General features: G+C 41.8%; 1 protein-coding gene across 2 annotated transcripts in view; it reads left to right on the top strand.

The window, feature by feature from the left end:
* Window positions 1-20,338, top strand: part of LOC130594434 (zinc finger CCHC domain-containing protein 14-like) — a 77,885-nt gene that overhangs the window by 13,099 nt on the left and 44,448 nt on the right. For both annotated transcript variants that reach the window (XM_057400314.1, XM_057400313.1), the window contains exon 2: window positions 14,622-14,745. In XM_057400314.1, coding sequence (XP_057256297.1) covers window positions 14,622-14,745 — 124 coding nt within the window. The remainder of the gene's footprint in view (window positions 1-14,621; window positions 14,746-20,338) is intronic.

The following is a 20,338-nucleotide window of genomic DNA, read 5'->3' as shown; positions in this document are numbered from 1 at the left end:
TCCCCCTGCTCTCGGAGGGACGGAGAGGAGAATCGAAAAGAATGCAACTCCCACGGGTTGAGATAAGAACAGTTTAGTAACTAAGGTATAACACAAATCACTACTGCTACCACCAATGATAATAATGATAAAGGAAATAACAAGGGAACAGAATACAACACCTCAGCACCAGCTGACCGATAACTCGCCCCCCAAGCCCGACCAAGCTCCGACTGATACCTCCTCCAACCCTGCAGTCTCCCAGCCCTTCCGGCTAACTCCCAGTTACATCCTGGGCATGACGTGCTGTGGTATGGAATACCTCTTTGGTCAGTTTGGGTCAGGTGTCCTGTCTCTGCTTCTTCCTGGCTTCCCCTCCTCCCTGGCAGAGCATGAGGCTCACAAAGTCCTTGGCCAAACCAAAACATCCTTGTTATCAGCTCTGTTCCCGAGCTGAAAGTCAAAACACAGCACTGCACCAGCTACCAAGAAGGAGAAAAAATGACTGCTACTGCTGAACCCAGGACAGTAACTAAGGTATAACACATACCACTACTGCTACCACCAATAATGATAAGGAAAATAACAAGGGAAGAGAATACAACCGCTCACCGACCACTACCTAGCCCAACCCAGCAGTGAACCAGCCCTTCCGGGTAACCCTCAGTTACATCCTGGGCATGACGTGCTGTAGCATGGAATACCTCTTTACTCAGTTTGGGTGAGGTGTCCTGTCTCTGCTTCCTCCCGGCTTCCCCTCCTTCCTGGCAGAGCATGAGGCTCACGAAGTCCTTGGTCAGACTAAACATTTGAGCAGTAACTAAAATCATTGGTGTTATCAGTGCTGTTCCCAGGCTGAAAGTCAAAAACACAACGCTGCACCAGCTACTAAGAAGGAGAAAAAATGACTGCTACTGCTGAACCCAGGACATTATCCACCCCTTATTCCATACCATTCACGTCATGCTCAGATCCCACATTTTCAATATACCATAGCTCTTATCTCAGTGCACTCTTATCTTACTGCATGGACCAGTCCCTGTAAAGCTGCTGAGTCCATCCGGTCCATGATGTCGGGCTCCATCTCTTGTAACAGTCTTTCAGAGCAGGAGATGCTGTGTGCACTGTTCAAACTCGTGAATAACCTGGGTAATAGTTTCCATTGCTAAGTTCACCCCTCAATCCTGAGTCCATCTCTGTGTTGCATCTCTGCCCTAATGGCCTGAAAAGTCATGGGCCCACCAGGCTCAAAATAATTCACTGTCCCCTTCAGCAGTTTCTGCAACTTGTCGTTGGGGACTTCATACAGCTGCCTTCCATCTCCGACACTTCCAAATCACTGGAGGGGCCCACTGGACTAGACACTTGCCCATACTGTCCCACACACCCTGCCACTCATGACTGTCCATCCTCGGGGAAAATCTCTTGGTGGTCCTCCTCTATCGTCGTTTAACCCCAGACAAGACCCAAAGCTGACTCTGCTTAACTTTTGAGATCAGACAAAATGGTCGTGGGTAAAATACACTCTGTATGTGTGCCAACATGGTGGTCCCCATCACAATCAGCAGGCAGGTCCCAAGGGTACCCAAAGGCCATTCAAAACCTTCAGAACTCTCAAATGATGCTCCTGTACTTGTCACTGGGGCTGGTGTAGCTGCTGTGCTTGCCGGCTCTCTCACCACCAGCTTCTCTTTCTTTGAGTCCAGATCTTCCTCTTCTGCCTTGCTGGGAAATGCTGCGTGGTCTCCTGCATCCTCCCTTGTCCCGGGTGCCCAAGGCTGGACCCAGCTGAGCCTCCCAAAGGTGGTATCTTGGTCTCCGCATCCTCCTGGGGCTTTGGCTTGTGGGGCTCGGGCTCGGCGGGCGGCTGCATAGAGATGCTCTCGGCTGCTGCGGGGCTGGGCTCGGCTGTGGGGCTTGGCTCTTCTGCTGCCTCCTCCCGCTGCTCAGCAGCTGCCTCCTTTCCCTCCTTGACCGCCCTGACCTCCTCCACCGGCAGCAGCTCCCTGCCGGCCTCCGGCCCTGCTCCCACCCCCGCTTGGTCCCTGGGGCCGCTCTCCCAGGCTGCTTCAGCTGATGCCGGCTCCCGGTGCTGCTCCCTCTCAGTTCCCCGCAACCTCACGAAGACGTAGGCGAGGACGAGGGCCAGGACGATGAAGAGCAGCTGGACGGCCAGGTACAAGTCCACGGCCACGTCCATCCCGCCCTGCTGCCGGATCCCACCCGTATTACCAGTTATTACCATAAAGTACAATGAGGCAAGAAACTTAGCCCAAGGCCCCCAGCCAATAAACACTAACACAGCAAATACCAGCTGCAAGTATGTCACAACATGCTGAAGCTGTGAGATCAAAAGCAACAAAATTGAGAGACAATCAATCAGCATTTTGATGACTGACTATTAATTCGAAAAAATGAATGCTTATAACAAATACTATTAGACACACTCTGGTTAGATCTGTTGTTATCTCAAACCTTTGTGCTGATACGGAGAAAACTCCAGGAACAAACTCACCACCAAAGTTTTCAAGCTGACAAGCAGGTATTCTTTATTGCGGTGCCGGGAGACACGGGGGATAGCTCCTCCTAACGTGTGTCTCCCCATTGCCACACAAGCCATCCTTTTATAGCCACTGGGCATACATACATAGTCATGAGGCTACGTATGGATTACATCATTTTCCAGAAAGTTCCCCGCATGCGTACAGAATTGTGGTGGTGGTCTCTGAGGGTCGTTTACTTCTTCCAACAATCTTCATCACTTCTGGCAGCCTTTGAAGCATGCGCAGTAGATGCTCATACCAGTTTAATTGGTTCGTTAGCACCAGAGACATAATAATCCTCCTATCCTCCTACTTATCAGTTAGTTTAACTGTAGCCCATCCTGGACACCTGCGGTTCCCAGATACTCCTTATCCCTGTGTCCTGTTCTTCTAGACTGTTTTTCTTAAACTATGTCACAACTATAAAGATTTATCTTGTGAGAATTCTCAGTATGTTCTCTAGCTGTACTCTATTTTTTTCTCTATGTATCATGCACCTCAGTAATTTTCCATTGCTACTGTTACAAAGCCATCAAACTTAACATTACTTAAAACTAATTCTAAAGGTTTCTATATTCCATTTTGTGATTTTGTGCTCCCTTGTTTCAGTGCCCCACGTTGGGCGCCAAAAAGAACTGTTGTGGTTTAAGCCCAGGCCGTAAATCAGAACCACGCAGTCCTCTTCCTCCCCCCTTTCTTCCCTCTGCTCTCTGAGGGATGGGAAGGAGAATTGAAAGAACGTAACTCCCATGGGTTGATATAAGAACACTTTAGTAACTAAGGTATAACACATACCACTACTGCTACCACCAATAATAATAATGATAAGGAAAATAACAAGGGAAGAGAATACAACCGCTCACCAACTGCTACCTAGCCCAACCCAGCAGTGAACCAGCCCTTCTGGGTAACTCTCAGTTTACATCCTGGACATGATGTGCTGTGGTATCGAATACCCCTTTGGCTAGCTTGTGTCAGGTGTCCTGTCTCTGCTTCCTCCCGGCTTCCCCTCCTCTCTGGCAGAGCATGAGGCTCAGAGAGTCCTTGGTCAGACTAAACATTTGAGCAGTAACTAAAATCATTGGTGTTATCAGTGCTGTTCCCAGGCTGAAAGTCAAAAACACAACGCTACACCAGCTACTAAGAAGGAGAAAAAATGACTGCTACTGCTGAACCCGAGACAGTTATTTAAAGTTATGACCTCTACTTTAACTTGAAATTCAAGAGACAATCAAGGTTTTAATCTGGACAATCAGCAGTTCATCTGTGAGCCAGGTGCTTTGATATGGAGGGAGTAGCCATAACATTAAGAGTTGAGTAAAAATAATTTAAGAATCTCTTCTGCACCCATTTGTGTGGTGCATCTTCTGGACTTTTTGAATAAGCCACTCTTGTGTTTAAATAATCTATAAATAATATAGTGAAACTATGGCTAGGTGGAACAGAGGGCTTTCCTTCTCCCTTGTCCTCTACAAAATGCTGTGCTAAGGGTAAGATTAGGTATAGTGAAGAATATTTTTATTCCTTTAACTCTCTGGGGTTGCTGTTCTATTTGATTAGTCTTCATGGACTGTTTCTGCTGATGAATAATTTCAGTTGAGAAATCCAAAGTCTTCTATTCAGATGTCTGATGCTGTACCCTCTTAGACCTTAAATGGTTGATGAATTTTTCTGCACTTATAAAAATGTCACTGCTGTGGTTTTATGATCTATAGCCTGGGCCTTTCTGGTTTGTGAGGCCAGCTTATCCACCTTTATTGTGTACTCTTACTGCTTTAGAAAACAAGCCTTTAACAGTTCCTGAACAGCAGATGCTTATTCTTTAATGGCATCTTGGCTTTCTTCAAAGATGTTACAGATCCCAAAAGGCCCCAAACAATTTACTTGTGACTTTTCAGAATCTTTATCTCACTGGAATGCCTTGTTCTTTATTCAGAATCTAGTGACTGCTTATTAGTAGTTGTGCTGAGCCAAATCTATGGGATTACAGTAATGTTTAGGTATGGTGAATGTTCCTCCCAGAAGTGATATGACACTGAGTTTCTTAAGTTGAACAAGTTGTACAAGTTCTTCCTGGGCATTTATCTACTGTTAAGCTTTTGCCAGTGGTTCTCCTAACTCTCCTAGGACACTGTCTTCTGCAGTTTGTAGCTCATGGGTTATTGTTCCTCTGGTTTGCTTGGCCTCAAATTAAAACAAAAAAGCTGTTACTACTTTGGAAATAAAACTTTGATTTGCAAAACATTTTTCATTATTTTACTTTTCCTAAGCAAATCCAAACCTTTGAAGTATTTGTATGTTTAAGTCAGTGGAAAAAAATATTTAAAATTTGGAATGAAAGTTTCAAGCAGTCGGATTCACTGGTTATAACCCCATTCAGCTCACTAACAAAGTGCTCCATTTGGAACTAATCAGAGCTTTGTGATTTTTCTAGGCCAATTTGAAACTGCTTTCCTTTGTGTGGCTGAATCAGATAGTATATGAGCTCAGTCAGTCAAGACATATGGGCTAAATTAATCTCTACCAAGTATATAAAAATTAAGTCTTTATGGAAAGAACTGGAGATTATGTATAAACAAAATGTGAACTTTAAACTGCACGTGATGCCTATTGTAAGGATGGTGTAGAGAAGGGAATACAAGATAAGAGGCAATATATTGTAGCAAACTGCTTGTTTAGAGATTTTTCTGATCCATGTGAATCTTACTGAGTTCTTACTCAGTTTCATATACTGTAAGTGTTTATATTTGCTGATTGTTCTGAATATTTAGAACCTGGTTGTTCAGGATAACATAGTCTTGCCTGAATCTAATTTTCTAGCTTCTGTTACTCGCTTGCTCTCATGAAATCTCCTATGGCCAGGAGGATGGTGGTGTCATTGCTCAGTCTGCTGGAACTTCCTCTCAGCAGCAGTCCACTGGAGTGAGAGTTTAATCAGCTCCAGGAGAGAGGTGGTGTGGGATAAACTTGGGTAAAGGCTGACTTTGGCAAGGAGACTTAAACTATTCTTCACCTTCCCCCCAAGCTTGATATTTAATGTCTGGTCTTCCTAATGGGAAAGCTTGATACTAAGTTTTTGTTACTGCTGGAAAGCTGTGCTGAAGCAGCATACAAGTAAACTTTATTTTTTGATCAAAAAATAGACAGTGTTGAAAAGGAAAGCAGGTACTCGTAATCCTGCTTTCTTCTGACACTCATCTGTCCTTCTGGATTGATTTCTTTGCACATATAAGTTTTCTTATGGATGCCAAGTATACCAAGTCTTTACTTGTGATACTGCGTATATTTATACTGTGTATAAATCTATAAATGTTGATGCGCGGATTGACTCCACAACTCGTTAAAGTGGTAAAGTAGGTATGCTTTTTATTCAGCGCTGAGATGCACGGGGATAATTCCTCAAAGTCATGCGTGCCTCAGTGTTGTTTCCCTCTACATTTATTTTCTAGAGTTATATATATTCATAAGGTTGCACAATACGCCTATACATATTCATATCCTATCCCCGCTTCGTATTATAATGAGCCAGAAGGTCCTCTGCGCCTGCGCAGTGCCCCCTCTGGTCATGGGCAGGGGTCTCAAGATGAAGTAAATGAGTCTTCCTCCTCTGGGTAGGGGTCTTCAAGATGAAGTAAATGAGTCTTCCTCTTCTTGTACTTTTCACCTTTTTAGTCTTTATGTGTGGCCTTAGAGACTGGTCAGTGTCCCAGCCGTAAATCCTCTACTTCTCCCCTTTATCAGTAGAGTTTGATCAGTGTCCCAGCCGTAAATCCTCTGCTTCTCCCCTTTATCAGTAGATTCAGGCGTCTGCTTATTAACAGGACCGGAGGTCTCTGTTCTGCTTAGCAGGCATTTAGTCCTTTTGTTTAAACAAATTCCTCTAACCCCCTTGTACAACCCTCCTGTACAACCCCCTTGTACAATCCCCCTGTACTACCTCCCTGTACAATGGTCAAGCCTCTGTATCAATCCCCTCTTTTTCTTTTAAAGTTAGTAAATTCTTTTACTATATTATTCATGACAGAGCTATCCATGTTCCTTCTATCGATTTTATACAAGGTACAATCATAAAAGGCCTTGTTTCAGTATGTCCCTGAACCATCCAGTAACTCCTAGGTTATTTAACCACTCATCCAATCTGCCTCCAACAATTCTAAGCTCTTGCATATTTTCCTGCAATTTTTGCAGCTTAGCATGAATTGATTCAGAATGATCCAACATGCCAAATGATGTATATCTGCTTCTGCGGAGGCTGTCCTTCATGTCCTGGACTAAATGCCTTTTGGAGGCTGCAAACAGGGACAATTTACCTAGATAACATGGTCCTCCAAAGGGTTTGGTAGGAATCCCTGGCCATGCATGGTCTCCACATATCAAGAAATATCCTGGGGGTAGAGCTTTAGGTATTGTATCGTACCATGTCTTCCCACTAGTTACCTTGGTCTTAGGGACTTTGCTTGACCATGTATTAAGTTATACAGCTCTGATTAGTCTTGTCAGATCCCAAGAGTTGGAGTAATTTAAGTTTCTTCCATTTGCGCTGATGCAACTGTCCAGTCGGTTCCATGAGCTCTCTGGACCATTTTGATCACTGTGCTAGGATTTAGAATCGAGTCATTCCTAACCCATCCCCGAAAATCAAAGGGGTTCAAGTATGGTATACCAATTAGGCACGTTTGAAAGGGATTTTCCACCTGTGCCAAGGTCGGACAAAAATCAGTAATCCCAGTCTTGTTTGCCCATGTGAGCCAGACATTCGTATTTGAACCCAGTATTGAAGTTTCTTTTTCTATGGCTTGGACCATGGTACAGGTATAGGGGATTAATATCAATAATCGCTCCATTTTAACTATTCTACTTAACTATATATGTTGATTACAATTGCAACATCGTATTGACACCCATGAATCACTCTATTTTTTTTTTTTTTGTTTTCCCAGATTGACCAGAAATTTTAGGAGATAAACTTCTCCCACTTCCAGAAGACTTTCTCCTTTAAACTGGGACCGATATGGTCTTCCACATAAAATTTTTACATAGGATAGCCTCTGGTACTCCAAAACCTACAAGGGAATGCTTCTGGCCACCCTAAAAAAGTATTCGTTAACACCAACAAATATTGGTAAAAAAAAAATTTATTTGTCTAATTGAACTATGATATATAGATTCCTTCCTTCAATATGTACATCTAAGTATTTATAAAGACTTGCTATCTCAATGAGTTTTATTATGTTCCTCCTGAACTACCATCCAGAGTTGGTTATAGGGGATTATAATTCACCCATCAGGTATCTGAACCCAATCTTCTTTGTTTTCCTCTCCTCCTCTGAGATCTTCAATAAATTTTCTATCCTCCTTTGATTTTCTAGGTTTAGATTTCTCAATTGTTAGTTTGCCGTCAGGGATTAAGGGAATGAGTTTAGATTGTTAAAATCAGCCAAATTTCATCTTGTTGATATCCTTGACAACACATAATAGCTACTTCCTCAGGTAGCTGAACAGCTCTCAGTAGTCGTAGCATGTTTATTCTGTTTCTCCTGTGTGTTCAAAGGTCCTCGTTCTTTCCAGATGGCACCATGTGCATGGACCACACCAAATGCATATTTAGAACCAGTGGGCTTCTTTCTGTTCCAGGAATGCTGATACAACACAGGACACTAGTACAGTAATTTTTGTCCCAAGGTAAATAAGCGGGCCTCTTCAATATTCATGACAACTGCTGTCACAGCTCATAGGCATCCGGGCCATCCTTTGCTCACTTCATTCAGCTGTTTTGAAAAATACACCACTGTTCTCTTACAGGGTCCTAGTTTCTGAGTAAGGACCACCAAAGCTATTCCCTGTTCTTCATAGGAATATAGCCAAAAGGGTTTAGTCACATCCAGAAGTCAGAGCTGCAGCTCTCATTAGCTCTGCTTTTAAATTTCTAAAGCCCTCCTCTGCTGAATCAGTCCATTCCAAAGAGAGAGGGGTTTCTTTTAACAGTTCACATAGGGGTCTTACCAGAACACCATAATCATGCATCCAAAGTCTGCATCATCCAGTTATTCCCAGGAACGTCTGGAGCTCCTTGATGGTTGTCAGTCATGGAGTTTGACAAATGGCTTCTTTTCTAGCAGTTCCAAGTTTTCTCTGTCATCCTAGGTAGGAAACTCAGGTTTGGATTAGTTGGGCCTTTTGTCTGGTTACCCAATAACCATTCAGTCCCAGAAAATTCAATAATTCCACCATTCACTGGACACATTTTTCCTTTGTTTCTGTGGCAATAGGTCATCCACATATTGTAACAGAGTCCCCGTCTGAGTGGGTGGTTTCATGAAATTCCAGTGTTAACTGAAACAAGATAATGCTGTCCACGTTAATTGGGTTTTCCTTACTGTGTCAGGATGTTCTCATTCGGAAGCAAATAAATTCTGAATGGTAAACAAAAGAAAGAGTCCTTTAAATCCAAGACGGCAAACCATTTCTGATTCGATTTAGTCAATACGGATTAGTTATTACTGAATATCCTCTACAAATTTGTTGATTTCTGAGATCTTGAACCAATCTGCAACTTTTCTTTACTGGCAAGATAGGAGTATTATATTCCAATTCACATTCATGATTTTTTTTTTTTTTTTTTTTTTTTTAATTCCCTTTCCTGCAATTTTAGGGGCTATTGTTTTATTCTAATTGGGCAGGCCCCCTTTTTTATTTCTACTTTAACAGGCAAAGCATTTTTCGCTTTACCTGGAACTTCAGATGTCCATATTCCCAGGTATACCTGGATTAAGGATTTCTTCTATTTCAGGGAGGTCCTCCTGTTTGCTTTTTCTGTTGAATTAAAGATAAACTCAAAACTGCAATTAATTGATTTTTAACTCTTTAATTCCATTTTGCCTTCTTTAAATGTTGCTTTTTTCCAATTTGTGCCTCTTTTTGCCTTTTTTTTTTTTTTTTTTTTTTTTTTTCTTTTCCTTGGTGGCCAGTAGCTCCCACATCTGTAACAAATTCTTTTCCCTCTGAATTAACGCCGAATAAGTTGCTCCTGTATCCACTAAAATTCCACTTTATTTCCTCTGGTCTCTAGTTTTAATTTAATCAGTGGATCTACTAGGGCAGATTCCCCAGGTCCTTTGTCCATGGCATTCTTCCCCCAGGGCAAAAACTCTCCACAGCACCCGGTCCCATAGGAGAAAAACCCACTTCCCCCACCTTTGCCCGACATTCCTCCTCCACCAGTTTCAAAACATTCAACAACCCCTCAGTCCCGTCTATCAACATGTCTGTTCCCACTTGTTTGCCTGCCCCAGCACTCATTCCGTGCTCAAACACAGGAGCTGCTCGAGCTCCCCTCCTTTCCCCTTTGGTTTTCCCTTTTTTTTTTTGTTTTTTTTTTTTCTTCTCACAGCTGCTCACCCTGCTCTGCAGGGGTTACAGATGCCTGCCTCTGCAACAGCACTTCTGGTTTTGTTGCTTGTTGCGAGTGACAGAATCTCCTCCTCCTTATCAATATCTGATAGGACAGGTATAGAGGATGCTCCTCTCAGAGGTATCTGTGATATATAATTTTTCTATTATTTATTTTCCTGATTCAACTTTTAAACATCATTCTCCCAATATCACAGGCTGAACAACATCTCTTCAGCTTAGCTTTCTGGTTTTCTCTGTCCTTTTCCAAAGCCAAAATTAGGTTTTTCACTTTAAGAAACCACCCGGAGTGGCAGACAGGATGTGAAATTAACATAGCTCTGCCAGATCCCTATCTGTATATAGTACTTCATCCCATTTTCCTGGCCACCTCAAAACCAACATTAATTGTAGCAATGTATTATAATTCAAAGTTCCATTTTTAGGCCATTTCTCCTGATCACAGAATTGTAGAATTAACCGGGTTGGAAAAGACCTTTAAGATCATAAAGTCCAACCATTACCCCAGGACTGCCAAAACCACCACTAAGCCATGCCATTAAAGGCCTCATCTCAATGTTTTTTTTGAACGCTTCCAGGGACACATATTCCACCACTTCCCTGGGCCACCTGTTCCAATGCTTGATCACCTTTTGGTGAAGAAATTTTTCCTAATACCCAGACTAAGCCTCCCCATGCCCAGCTTGAGACATGAGATTAAAATGTGATTTTTTTTTTTTTTTTTAACCTCTTTCCTATAATTCAACCATTTTCATTGCTTTATATAATTAAATTCACTAAGAGTTACCAGACAGACAATGGGAGCTGTAGCCCCATTTTCTGATCTGATAAATTTAAAATAAATAAATTATACATGTACACACTGCCATAGAGGATCCTCTGCCTTAGGCATCAAACATCCTTAAAGAACTGCTATCAAACCCTAACACACGACAGACAGAAGGAGGAATCCAAGTCAGGGAAAATTCCATATCAAATTGGAAAAATGCTTAGCAGTCTCCAGAGCAATCCAAGTCTGGAAAGGCAAATCAAACACATATAGATGATGACCATGGGAAAGAGTCATTTCATTGACACACTGTTCTCTTTCCATATCATTCCTGAATGTCTTATGGGTTTTTTACGGATAAGCATATAATAAATAGGGGGCTAATACTTGTCCTCTGGTACTCAACTTCAGAGACTTCACACCAAAATCCCAATTAATACTTTCCCAATCTCATAAACAATCACAAGCTTGGCAATGAATTTTTCAAAAGTAAGCTTTTTACACTCACAATATTTTTACAGATAGGAACATCACAGTCTTCATAAAATTATATACCTGCACACAAGACCTGATATTCCATACGTATGCATCAAGTACTCAACTTTATCCAGAGAAGTTTCCTATCAAATTTTACAAGTTAAAAATAACAGGGGTGTACATCATGCAAAATTACAGGAATGGAGAATTTTACAATATTTTATCAACGTTTTCTTGTTTACCGAACCCCCAGAAGACCCTCCCAGTTCTTTCCAATGTGCCAAAATGTAACCCAATGGGCTTTTCTTCAGAATTCCCTTATTTCGACCGGCTCCCATTTCAAACAATCTTTTACAAATCTATAGCTTCTCTTTCCTAGTGCTCTGCAAATGCACTTAAAAATGAGAGCACCTACACACAAGTTTTATGATATTCTCAGGGGTTCAGTAAAATAATATCTCTGGGTTCTGCAGATCAGTTCCCCTGTTGTTAGATCATAGTTTCGGTTCCAGCAAAATTTACACTAGTATCCACGGCAGGTTCCACTGTTCAGAAGTTAATATGCACCCATATGTGAGGCTACAAGCCTCTGGTACTGAGTGTAAAGTCCAGATCTCAAGAATAGGACTACAGATATTAGAGGTTATACTTTTCTTATACAGCCACTGGGGCGCAGAGAGGGAACTCTTCTTAAACCCCCATTAGCCACAGTTTACTTTTGTCTACTCCTCCCCCACCGCTTAAACACTAATCTTTAACACTAACGACAGACATACACACACAAAGCACTTGGGCACAACACAAAACAAAGACGCTTCGTCCGTCTCCGGCCGCTCTCCTCGCGGAGAACACGGAACCGCGGATCAGGACTCCACACTCGCTTCGTAGCTGTGCTACGTCTCAGTCACACAGAAACACAAACACACATGGGATCCCACACACTCACACTATGGTTCCGCCTTACCCTTCTCCTGCTTCCTATGGTAGCAGGTCTGTAATTTGAGATGCAGCGGAGACCTGGTGGGTTCGCCTACCGGTTCATCTGGCTTCCACTACGGTCATTAGCAGATCCTTCCTGGCTCCCAAAACTTGGGATGCAGCGAAAACCCGAACTCACCCGATCCACCCTCAGGATCGCTAGCGGCCGCTCTACCGGTCGGCGAGTCCCCTGCTTGCAAGCCCTACCTGCCAAGGGGAACTACGCTGTGCGCCAGACGTCTCTGCGCGCCTTACCAGCAGCCCCGGGCCACGCGTACGCCTTACAGGCCCCCTAAGTTTCAAGCATACCGTTTCTCCGCAGCCGGCACAGGTTGTTGTCTGTCCTCGCAGTGAGCGGACGAGGAGCGGAGCCTCCAGGCAAGCGGCCTGGGGCGCCTAGGATGTCCGCCCCTCAGCCGATCCTGCAGCCGAACAGAGACCTCCTGCCTGGCTCGCCAAATTGATGCGCGGATTGACTCCACAACTCGTTAAAAGTTGTAAAGTAGGTATGCTTTTTATTCAGCGCTGAGACGCACGGGGATAATTCCTCAAAGTCATGCGTGCAAATCCTCTGCTTCTCCCCTTTATCAGTAGATTCAGGCGTCTGCTTATTAACAGGACCGGAGGTCTCTGTTCTGCTTAGCAGGCATTTAGTCCTTTTGTTTAAACAAATTCCTCTAACCCCCTTGTACAACCCCCCTGTACAATCCCCTTGTACAACCCCCCTGTACTACCCCCCTGTACAATGGTCAACCCTCTGTATCAATGTCAGTCTTAAAATGCAGCTTACAATAGGTAATTTTAGAGTAAGTATGTGCTATTTTTAACTTGCATTACGTATTCTGCCTGATGTCAGTGTGTAAGGCTAATGGTAAGGTGAGCAAAGTATCGTTTTCAGCTTAAGTTGTACAAACTCACACTAGTCTCACATAAACAGGGTCTGAGTGAGCCTTTTTCCTTACAGAGACCTGTAGTCACTGGTTTTGGTTACAATGAATAAAGGATAGCTTTTCTTGTGATGTGGAGATGCAGGTTTTCTCCTGTGATTTGTGAAAGGCTAAAATGGATGCTAAATTCTAGTTACAGCTCTCTATACCAGGATTTTGCATTGATTCAAAATGTGCAATTGAATTTCAAGTGATGCATTAGTTAGCATGAGTGCTTTTGTTAGTCTTAACTACCTCTTTAAAGCACACTTTCCTCTTTATGGTACTTAAACCCTTGTGTTCAGTACTGGTAATATAACTGTTCATCGACTTCTGCTTCTCTTTACCTAGAAAACAAGAGAGTAATTGCCTTGCTTATGAGGCAGGCATTGAATGTTATACTGCAAGTAATAGATGTGGTTTTGTTGCTACATAATTGTGAATGCTCTTGTGGACAGCAGCTTGTGGGCAGTGTTTAGTTCTGCTTTTCCTAATGACTTCTGTTTGTTTCTGTAGCTTTAATGGTGAAAATAAGTTTTCTTATGGTAAATGCAGTTTAGAAGGTAGGTGAAGGCCATGAAGTCTGTTTTGATGATGCAGCCTTCTGCTTGGGCATTTTTAGTGTGCAATTTTTCATTGAAATAAGTCATGATAGCAGGCTTTTAAATTGCAAAGACCATTATTTTTTTGTTGAATTGGAATTCATTCCTTGTATTCTTCATGGAAATACTTTGAAATGACCAAACCAAGGAATTTGTTCACCACTTCCCATTGGCAAGCCAATGGTATTCAGCTATCTCCAGGAAAGCAGGGGTTCATCATGCTAATGGTTACTTGGGAAAACAAATGCTATTACTCAGAATGTCTCCTTCTTCCCCCAGCTTTTATAATGCTGAGCAAGATGTCATGTGGTCTCAAATATCCCTTGGGTCAATTGGGGTCAGCTGTGTACCCTCCTGTATCCTTGTGTGCCCCCAGCCTGTTTGCTGGTGGGGTGAGGAGCAGAAGCTTGGACTCTGTGTAAGCCCTGCTCAGCAGTAACGAAAACATCCCTCTATTATCAACACTGTTTTCAGCATAAATCCAACACACAGCTCCATACCAGCTACTGTGAAGGAAATTAACTCTATCCCAGCTACAACCAGCACAGTGCCATAACATAAAAATGGGATTTCCCAAGAGCCCTTTTCCCCTAGTTTTTTTCTTCAAGAGTTAAAACTGCAATGTGGAGAGGTTAAGGATATTGCAATATCTCTACAGTTGACTGCTGTGTGACTATTGTTTAAAAAATATTTATACTTTAAGTAGCTTTATAGATTAGCCAAAATAATCTAAATTTGCGAATAGCTGCTAACTAAAACAACTTCCCTGAACTGTTACTTGTGGAATATCGGTAGTAACACCCCTTGGTTTTAGAAGAAACAAACTTCTAACTGCCATCAAAGTGGTTCTGCTCACTCTGGAGGAAGGTGTGATGTTTGTACATTCCTTCAGTTTATTTTATTGGATTTTTGTGTTTTGTTTTTTTTTTCTTTCCAGGTCACTCCAAGATCCGAGACCCCCATCAACAGTGTCAGTACTAGTTTAGAAAATGTACTACATACATCAGCACATTCCAGTGAGGAGTCATTACCCAAGAGGCCTTCAGGGAAACACTCCAAAGGTGTGTCCTTTTCCACATGCGCACTTCCAATGGGGTAACAAACTCCTATCTCTTGGTGGCAATTGGTGTTATTTTAATTGTGATTGGAGACTGGAATCTTGCTTCTTCTCAACAAAGGAAGTCACAGAAGGGGTTTTGTAGTAAGGCTATCAGTGAAAAAATCGTTAGCAAGAGACAAATATGCTTATTTTTCTGTTGGGGAAATAAACAAGAACTTTCCTTATGAGCTGAAATAGCAGCTTAGCTCTCATGAAATATTTTCAGAGTGAAAATCTGACACTACACCTCTCATTCTTATAGTAGCAGGTTATTTCTTGGATGAAGCATATGGTGGTGAGTGTTGCTTTACTGGGGAGAAGGTGTTTAAAACAGCAGTTAGGCTTCTACTTCCACCTGTCTCTTGGCTCCCAAGAATATGTGAGAAGCTGAGGGAAGAGGAGTGGAAGACAGGAGAGAAAACTTGCACCTTTCTCTGCATATGTGTGCACTCTGAATGTTGTTACAAAATAAGTCTTATTTTTCTAATGCTGTATTACGTCCTGACCTGGCTAAAACCTGGGCTTAGCAAATTTGAGTTAACAAGTATGCATTCCATTTCCACACTCCAGGCTATGATTACAGATATTAAAATGTTGAGGTGAAAAAGTGACTAATAGTATTTTTTTTAATGCGTACAAAAAGCACTGTTAAGTGAGGAAAGTCTTTGAACTGTGAGCTGCTATTTGTGTAGCAAAGAGATACTCTTTGTGGTATTAATAAAAACAGCTCTGTGTGGCAGAGCTAATGTAGGGGTGTCGTGGTTTAAGCTCAGCCGGTAAATCAGAACTACGCAGCCTCTCTCTCACTCCCCCCCCTTCCTTCCCCGCTCCCAGAGGGATGGGGAGGAGAATCTAAAGAATGTAAGAATGGGTTGAGGTAAGAACAGTCCGCTAGCTAAGGTATAACACAAACCACTGCCGCTACCACCAATAATAATAATAATGAGAAGGGAAATAAGGGGAGATAATACAACCGCTCACCACCCACTGACTGATACCCAGCCCGACCCCAGCAGTGATCTAGCCCTTCTGGGTAACTGCCCCCAGTTCTACATTCTGGGCATGACGTGCTGTGGTATGGAATACCTCTTTGGCTAGTTTGGGTCAGGCGTCCTGTCTCTGCTTCCTCCTGTCTTCCCCTCCCTGGCAGAGCATGAGGCTCACAAAGTCCTTGGTCAAAGTAAACATGACTTAGCAACAACTAAAACCATTGGTGTTATCAGCACTGTTCCCAGGCTGAAAGTCAAAACCACAGCACTGCACCAGCTACTAAGGAAAAAAATGACTGCTACTGCTGAACCCAGGACAAGGGGAAATGCACCATCACAGCAGCATCACTAGTATATTGCCTTTAAATGTCATTAAAAATACTGCCGTGGACCATATGAATTTTTTACTTGGAGTTGGTCTTCAGAGTTCTGTTTCCTTCTCTGCCACTGGCTTGCTGCATAGTCTTGCAAATATAGTTTAATTCCACTTAAATGGCAATGAATGATTTCACAGCATATCTTCACTCAGAGAAGCTGATATGGATTGGAAAGGGTTACATGTCTCAAGAAAATGTTCTTAGCTTGCCTGGACCAGACCTCCTTTTCTGTGACATACTCAACTAGAATCCCAGAAGCTGTAAGCAGCAATATTTTTTTACAGCAGAATAGTGCTCTAAGTAGCTATTTTTCCAGCTGTAAAAACTGTCTGGGTAGAAGAAAATGCAGCACTAAGCAGAAGCATGGCTAAGATTTGTGGCTTCCATCTGATTAAAAATAGAACAGGGTTCAACACTGTTTTCAGTTGTACTCAGTGGTTGCTATTCCAATACCATATATGCCAAGATTAGTCATGGGTAGCATTTTGTGACCTTTCTGTCTAGCCCTTGTTGGGAAGGATGTGCTTTTCAGTAGGTTTTCCTCTGATCTGTTTTTCTTTTGTAGAATACCTGCTTAGTTTTCAGGGAATGTAGCTTTTATAGATTTTAGAAGAATTAGAATTTTAGAGGAATTTAGAATTTTATAGATTATTCATAGATTACCTTAGTAATAGCCATAAAAGGAGTCGTGGAACAAATACAATTTTCTTACTAACTGATACTCTCTTTTCTGGTTCACCAGCAACGGTGTTGAATTCTCCATGATATATGATCTGTCCGGTAGGGAGTTCTGCCTCTTAAGGTTGGAGTACAGCTGAAGATCATTTGCCTGCCTGGAGCCACCATTGCTCACTTACATATTTCTGATTCTCATAGCAAATAGACACATCTCTTAATGTAGCAGGACCCACAAACTTCATGGTCAGAAGTAGTGAGCTGCCCAAGTTCGTCATTCCTCTCTTGGCAAAGTACTGGAGCTGGAAGTGTCTCAGTTAAAAAGGCTGTAGCTAAACCAGAAGAAAAATGGGAAGCTCATGAAAGGTGCAGTATCCATGTGCTTAGCTGGCTTAGAGGCAGTTTGTATTAATCCAGTGAATGGTTTTAATCCCGATTTGCAGAAATGTTAGTAATTTAACATACTCTGTAGTTGAACAGTGAACGGGTTTATAGTAAGCTTGGACCTGAAAGCTGTCAGTGGCTGTATCTTCCCTAAACCACATTTTGAAAGTAGCTTTTAGTATAAAGTATTTCCAGTTTCTACATTGGAGAGAGATGAGAAGAATGGAGTATATTGCTGAATACTCCTTAACAAGCTGTGGTGGAGGTCTGTATGCACTTGTTTGCATTAAGTGGTTATCTGGAAACTTTCATACATGCTTCATGTAGAGACTTGTCAAATACATAACTTCTGAATAATTTCACCATCCTATCTGCACAGAATATTGCTGCCTTGGGAAACAAATTTATACAATGAGTGTCACTGAGAAGCTTTTATCTCAGAGGCCCAGCTAACTGTGGGAACACTCTCAAGCATGGGGCTCCTGGATCCATGCTGTAATGCCCAAGTTGTTGGGAGTGGTGACCATCTGGGGGCAATCATATGGTTATTTAGGAAAATTCATCAATTCTTTTATGCTGGTCCTTCAGTCTTAGTTAAAACCCCCTCTCCCTTCTGCATATAACGGTGCTAAAGCAAGGCAAACCAGATGGACATTTCTGCAAAGACACTAGGCACATCCTGTAGCTGTTGACATAAGCACTTTGGGTATCTGCACTTTATTTTATAAAGAAAAGTCCACATAAAGTTAAAAATTTTGGCCTATGCAAGTTTAGAAAAATTACAGATGGGTATTGACATAAAAGGAGGTGGACCTCTTTTGGAATCTAGTAGCTGTAACATGCAGTATGAATTCTGCTTTTAACTCATATCTTTTGGTGATTTAGGATTGTTCAAACCTGTTTTCACAGATGTGGAAGTAATTTTAATTGAAGGTAACTTCAGGAAGTGGAGACTTTCCCTGTTCTCAGGGATTGGCTATTGTTGTTGTTGTAAGCTGCAGACAGGCTTATTTACAGGTTTTAAGGTATTGACAGATCTCACAGGTCAAGGAAAACAGAGGTAAATACAGATTTTTGTGTTAACTGAAATTCCAGGTGTAATGTGTTGCTAGATCTTTGTCTCTTTCCACTATTTCTAGAATGTAGTCAGGTTTTGACTATGGTTTTAACACTCATCTGAACAAAATTATCAAATCCAAATGAAGATTGGGCATCTTTTGCATACTGTGTGAGCTGAGTTGTGCTGTCTTTGTTGTCTTGCCCTGGGCTTTTCCCCTCAATACTACAAGAGCTGAATCAGTGCAAATAAAGCTACGTGTGTCAAACTGGAATCAACGTTTCTGACATGAAGATGAGATTTCATGCTTACAAATTCTTGCCTTATAGGCACATACTTTAGCAACAATGCAGCTGTGTAGTGATGGTCCCTTCCATAGGCATGTTTATGTTTCCCAGCACAATGGCAACAAAGTCAGTAGACTTATTGGAGGGATTCTGATTCTGGTTGTCTGAAACTTAGGATTTTACCTTACATTTTATGGAGAGCCACCTCAAACCTTTTCCCAGTAGCAAGTGACCTGGGTGGTTAAAGGTCACTGGTTAAAAATAGTATATTCACTAGCAACTTCTGTTTTGTGGGCAGTCCTGTGCTGGTAGCTAAAGGAAATGAAGTTACTATGCCAAAGTCCAGAAGGAGCTATCAGACTTAGGGGAAGTCCCATTCACAGAGCTAATTTGTAACAAGCCTATGGATGTAGAGTTGTTCTGACTTTGTGTGGCAGTTCCCAAAAGAGAGTAGTTATCAAAGCCGAATGAAAAATTGAGCTTATTTTGTATTTTAAAATACAAAAGTGATAGGAATTTCCTCTCCACCAGAGATGTTATTAATTACTTTATGGTTCCAAGCAGAACAATTTGGCCAATAGGTGAATAGCACTGTAGGCAAGTACTACTCTGTGCATGTGAAATATTTTAGCAATGTATTAAACATGCTCAGTGACCACAGCATACTTTCCAAAAACACAGTGGAATAAAGTATATTAGACCAGATGTTGAAGTGCAGAACAAAAGAATCTTTATTATAAAGGCAGTGTAAGTTGCAAAATATTACTGTGCAGTCTTCATACTGTAATTTATTGTGATACTGAGTAAAGTTTTGATTTGTCGCAGCCTCTGTTTTAAATTTTCTGCAGTGGAAGTTCTGTCGTGGTATTTATAAGATGCTCATTGCTGCTATGAGGTTTTACAGGTGGCACTTACTACTGCTTTCATCCATAAAGCAATCTGGAAGATGATTTTCTCAACTGAACAAGTCTCATTTTGTGCAAAGTGACAAAACTTCCCCTATTCTTGTCTTTCCTGTATATTTATCTTGCCTTTCTGCTGTTGCAACACAAAACCTTAAAAGCCACTCTGACTTCAAATGAAGCAACTGTTGAAATATGATCCTTATATAGTGAAGCTGAATCACAATTCTTGCAACACATATCTAATGATAGGCACAAACTGCTTTCTGCGAATGGAGAGGTATAAAGCTTTTAGATGTGAAATGGGTGCAGTCAGCTTTATTCTACAATCTGTTCTCCCATTACTGTGCTCAGAAGGAGTACTAAAAACTTCTTGCTTAACTGAAGGTATACTGTTAGTCCATGTACAGGTTCCTGTAAAGCTTCAACAGTATCCCTGTTTAGAATAAATACATAGAATAGCACATGACATACTGGACAAAAGGAGCTTCAGTCTGTGGACATGAGGAAAACAAACTTGAGAGAAAGTGCATCTCAGTAATGTATTGATATAATTTTGGATTAATATTATGTTGCAAAATATATCCTTGTTTGCAGCAATCCTGTTGACCTTGGGTAGGATACAAGTTGTAGGTAGGTTAAGCTGATTATGTGCTGCAAGCTTTGGTATTTGAATTGTTTTGTTACAGTAGTCAGCAGAAATGTGTGCTATAAGCTATCCAGAACTTTGAACCACTGTTTTTGCTACCTGATTTATTTTCCTTGGCAAAATGTATTTGTATGGTCTTGCACCTTTTTTTTTTGTCTCTCACTTCCTTGACTCATCCTTTTTTTACAAGATGCCAGACTGCAGGAGCTCTCTTAGTTAATGGCAATCAGCAGAC

The sequence above is a fragment of the Pezoporus wallicus genome, unplaced genomic scaffold, assembly GCF_028554395.1.
Source record: "Pezoporus wallicus isolate ANWC-B61680 ecotype Strahan unplaced genomic scaffold, APGP_CSIRO_Pwel_v1 contig_3048, whole genome shotgun sequence".
In the NCBI taxonomy this organism is placed as follows: Eukaryota; Metazoa; Chordata; class Aves; order Psittaciformes; family Psittacidae; genus Pezoporus; species Pezoporus wallicus.
Note: the sequence above shows the minus strand (reverse complement) of the source record. Positions and strands in the feature narration are given on the sequence as shown.